The sequence below is a fragment of the Stegastes partitus genome, unplaced genomic scaffold (assembly GCF_000690725.1).
Source record: "Stegastes partitus isolate 25-593 unplaced genomic scaffold, Stegastes_partitus-1.0.2 Scaffold776, whole genome shotgun sequence".
In the NCBI taxonomy this organism is placed as follows: Eukaryota; Metazoa; Chordata; class Actinopteri; family Pomacentridae; genus Stegastes; species Stegastes partitus.
Window position 1 is genome coordinate 263,597 of NW_007578507.1, and position 4,892 is coordinate 268,488.

The 4,892-nt window shown below is 46.8% G+C and overlaps 1 protein-coding gene across 2 annotated transcripts in view; it reads left to right on the top strand.

Annotated features, from left to right (window-relative positions):
- Positions 1 to 4,892, top strand: part of mical3a (microtubule associated monooxygenase, calponin and LIM domain containing 3a) — a 67,076-nt gene that overhangs the window by 29,086 nt on the left and 33,098 nt on the right. Inside the window, exons 14-18 of one of the 2 annotated variants that reach the window (XM_008291996.1) lie at positions 1,714 to 1,910; positions 2,031 to 2,149; positions 2,246 to 2,308; positions 2,419 to 2,595; positions 4,231 to 4,332. In XM_008291996.1, coding sequence (XP_008290218.1) covers positions 1,714 to 1,910; positions 2,031 to 2,149; positions 2,246 to 2,308; positions 2,419 to 2,595; positions 4,231 to 4,332 — 658 coding nt within the window. The remainder of the gene's footprint in view (positions 1 to 1,713; positions 1,911 to 2,030; positions 2,150 to 2,245; positions 2,309 to 2,418; positions 2,596 to 4,230; positions 4,333 to 4,892) is intronic. The other variant, XM_008291997.1, reaches the window with a different exon arrangement.

Below are 4,892 nucleotides of genomic sequence, written 5' to 3' on the forward strand. Positions count from 1 at the left end.
TCTCTATAAACAACACAGTCTCCATCCGCAGTGCCTAATGTAGTTTGCTGCCCTCGGGAGGCTCTGTAGCAATTAACATTATAAGCTATTAGTATCTGTGTCCTGGCTGACCTTTTCCAAGCAGCAGTTGTTGTGCTTTGCTGCCCCTGATAGGCCGGATGATGGGAGGAGGGGGGCACCTCGGGAAAACCGCACTCACGTGTGAGCATGTGCGAGATGGATGTAAAGAGAGACTGAAGGTTTTAATGCCTCTGAACAGACTGCAGTGAAGGTGTATCGATGATCCCGGTAATGGTGTCTCCAGCTGCGGTATAAATGACATTTACAGTAATGCTTTCCACAGTATGTACAGTCGCCTCCTGCACAGTGAAGCCTCGCCGCTGTTGCCGATGGTAACGCTGACTCATCGCCGGACGGTTCTCTCTGGAAAATGTAGATTCGTTCTCTTTTTAGAAAACTTTGCTGGTTCATCACAAAGCGACACAGAGTTCGTTCTTTGTTGCTTCTGCGATCAGAAATCAGAATTTTGAAATCAGAATTCAGGTTAGGAGATCACAAACATCAGTTCTCACCTGTGTCTCCAGCTTCCTTCGGCTCTTCACAGCTCGCTGCTTGTGTTTTACAGCCAACAGCTTTGCTTCACCTTCCACACGGCGGTGTTTCCAGCCGGATGAGCCAGTAAAAGCTGACAGACAAAAGTTATCGACCAGCTGCTGGAGGACACATTGAAGCATTTATCAGCTATAGAACCAGATCTATTTCTCAGGAGAAGCGTCGGTGTTGAACTTACAGACGCTCCGAATGAGTAATAATGTGGCTGGATGCATGTCTGCTGCATAACTGCTGCTGTTTAAAGTTTTGGGATTTAAAATGGACTCAATATGATAATAATCAACAGCAGCATGTATGAATGAGTGAATGAATGAATCCTTATTGTTGTTACACAAAGTAAGATGACAGTTTGTCAGCCGTTCTACTCGCGGTACGACTAAAAACAGACAGTAGAAACGGTAATAAATCAACATTAAACACTTGTATTGGTGGAAAAGTGACAGATTGTAAATATAAGTACTGAGACCGAGAGCTGCTCAACCCGGGAGAGGAAGAGCAGAATGATGAGGATGTTTTAAATCTCAACGCTCTGCCCATGCTGGATTATCACTCTCTTTTGATCTTATTCTCTTTTTAAATTGATAAACCACACGATTGATTAAAGACAAAAGACGGGAAATGACTCCACATACGTTTGACCTGAAGACACATGAAATGGCACATGGATGGAGCTGGTCGGTGCTTTTTCATATTCTTCAGTACGTATCGATCTGTAGTGTTGAAGTTGGTTGACGGCAAATCAATCACAGAACGTTACCGGTTCTGTTCAGGATTGCAAAGCAGCAGCAGAGTTCTAGCAGCGGTCCAAACATGGATGCATGTTTACTGCTATTTGAAACACAGTTCATGTGAAATATAATCACAATAAACAAACATGTTGGCATCAAATGATCTTTTCACACAGCAGGTAAATGAAGAAAGCCATTACCGAAGGCCCGTGTTTGGTCCATTTACAGCAACAGCACATATTAATATTACTGAGAATAATTGCTTTATGTCTAACTTTTACTTATCGGCCTGTGATTTTTACAGCCGCCGCTCCATCTCACTCCCACTTTGTTTGTGCTCTCTCTCTTTTTCCTCTCTTCTTTCTGCTCCCAGTGACTTCGACTCTCTGGACGAGCGAGACCAGGAGAAGAACAACCAGTTGGGCTTCGACGTGGCGGAGAGGGAGTTTGGGATCTCGCCATGCATGACTGGCAAGGAGATGTCTTCTGTAGTGGAGCCAGACAAGCTCTCTATGGTCATGTACCTCAGCCAGTTTTACGAGATGTTTAAGGACACAGTGCCACCTGGAGGTGAGATATGGCGGTGGAGGAGGTCTGTTTGTTTTGGGAGGTATTACTGTTAAAGCTATTTATAATCCTGAGAGGATTTTAAGTTGCTGATCATTTTAATTTTTCTTGACATCTGCTCAGATAACCACAACCTGAGTCCAGAGGAGAAGGCTGCACTGATCGCCAGCACCAAGTCTCCCATCTCCTTCCTCAGCAAGCTGGGCCAGAGCATAGCCATCTCCAGGAAGAGGAACCCCAAGGTCAGTCACCCTCCTGCTCCAAACGTAAATAAACAGCACGTCATCATTTCATTATTGTGCAAGAAGGCAAAATATATCACAACATGTCATCAACAGGACAAAAAAGAGAAGGATGTGGACGGTTTGGGGAAGAGGAGGAAAACCAGCCAGTCTGAGGAGGCGAGTGCTTCTGACAGCAGAGCGTCTCATTATTGTTTGAGAAGTCAGCCAGAACCAGCTAATTAATCCCACCAGACTGGCAAACAAATTCTTGCTGCTGTTCGTTCCAGGAGGAGATGTCCCGGTCCGGCCGTGACGACAGGCCATCTGTCCCCTCCGTCCTGACCGAGAGGAAGATGGACTCTGCTGCTGTGGGGAACCACAACAAAGTGAAGGTCATGGCCACCCAGCTGCTCGCCAAGTTCGAGGAGAACGCTCCGGCCCAGCCCACGGGACTCAAAAGACAGGTACGGAGGAAACGCCGCGGTTCATTACAGCTCAGAGTGACAGAAACCAGTCCACAAGGAGAAGACGCTGAGACGTTACGGCTGTTTGTAGGATTATTTCTGCACGCTTATTGTTCCTTGTTTTTCCTTACAATGAATATTCTGATGTACATTCAGATGCGGTGCGACGGGGCCTCCGGTCTCATGATGTACGAGGCTGTAGGCCGCCGCCGTATTAATGAGCTGAGGTCCAGAATGCTCACGCTGGTCAGGCCGGGCATTGTTCCCGGGTCACGTAGGCGGCCTCACAGTGCTGACTGGGCTCGGAGGGCTCGGGTGAACTGGTTCGCAGAGCTCTGGTTTGCTTTCTACTGAGGACTGGCAGAGCAGTGGGAGGGAGGAGTGGGCTATGGAAACACTGGACAGTACCGCTGATGGAGGGAAAGACAACTCTCAGCTGTTTGGGAAAATCTCTTTTAACCCTCTGAGGCCCAAAACCCACCCAATAGGCATGTTGTTTTTATAAAACCACCAAAATTATACCTTTTATCAGAACCAGAAACTGTTAAAACAGAGAGGACAGTCCGGTTTTGAACTTTCCGATGCTCCTCGAGCTCCTTGAAATCGTTCTGTTTGATCACATTTACTTTATTCTACATGTCTGATTAAAACAACTGCCAAAACTGAGTCATTTGCTGTGACAAGACTCTATACAAAGCTAAACATCCTGTCCTCGTTAGTGCAACCAGGAAGCCGTTAGCGGCTCCGCTATGACCAGCAGTCACGTGACAAACATCTAGGGACTGATCAGTTGACCTGGAATGAACTGCAGGCTGTGTTTACAAAGAGTAGATGGCAGACATGTCAGGAAAAACATTACAGATATAAGTAGTATACTATCTGTATGTATGTGGAGTCTTTGTTTTCTAGGAATTGGTCACAGAAATATTGCACATGTTGATTCCAGTTTTTTTGTAGTTTACGTACAAGTGGTCAAAGAAATTCAGCTTTTTCAGTTTGATAATTTACAGCATTATAACTTTGTCCTGCCTCTCAAAAGACATGTGTCAGTTCTCTCTGTGTCTAGTCCTGGTTCTGCTGTTTCCATAGAGGTGCAGGACTTTATGATGCTGTGAAAAATGAGCCCACAGTGAGTAAAAATGTGACAGGAGCAAAAAATACCCCCAAACCTCTCAGAGGCTTCAGAGGGTTCAGTGTCCTGCAGGAGCTGCCTCTGATTTGTGTATCGCTTTGACCCCCAGAAGTCTATAAAAATAGCTGATTAGGTTCAGACAGAAGTCCTACATGAGAGTAATATTTGTGAGGAACGCTGAGCAGCTGAACAGTCGGCTCGGTTAGAGATGTTTTATGTTCACTTTGGTATATTTTCCTGTTTCCATCTCTTGATCCTGCATGACCTCTGCTACGTGACGTCACTGTGCATGCTCCTCTTATGACACCTTGTCATTTCCTTTTTTGGTTCTGAACACACATTTTCCAGCCACTGTGACTCTGTGCATCTATGATTCACTTCCTTCTTTCTGTTGTTCTCTCCCTGGCTTCGTCTCCTCATCATGGACCATTTCATGATGCCTTGCATGGCTGTTCTGGCCCTCTCACTGGCCTCTGTCTCTCATCCTTACCCGACAACTAAAGGGGGAATCTCTGCCCAATTTGGACCGCCTTTTGCCCCTTACCCCACCACAAACCCCTGTGAATGAGCCAGTGCGCCTGGCACCTGTCCCAGCCTGGAGAAAGGTAAACCTCATCCCCTTAGAGAGACTAACCAGCAGACTGATCATCTAACCCGATGTCCTGTGTTGTGTCGACCTGAGTCCCCACTGTGTCTCTCTCTGTGGACAGACTGTAGATGTGTTGTGTGAGATGTGGAGGAATTAACTCAGTAGCTCAGGTACAAACCGTGTGATCGTTTAACTGCTCGATCTAATAGCTGTGGAGCTTTTTGTGTGAGTGTTTGTGTCTGAGAGGAAGAGCAGAGCCCAGTCATGCCATCTCCTCCTTGCTTCCCTTGTTCTGGTTCAGAGACGCACACAGCAGCAGGAGCAGCTGAGCATTCGCTACAAAGAAATGATCAAGTGTCAGACTCTGCCCAACAGAGGGGAACAGGTACGCTTAGTTCTACCGGCCCTGGTAGCCCTCCAGCTCCTCCCACCCCCGTCACATCCCATTAGGTCCAGGGTCGTCCCCCCGTGCAGGTGGAAGTGGACTGGTGCTGCAACACCAAATCAGAATGAGTTCAGGCAGATTAATCCTTCTTAGATGGTTTCAGGTGCCCAAAACCTCGTCGGTTCTGTCAT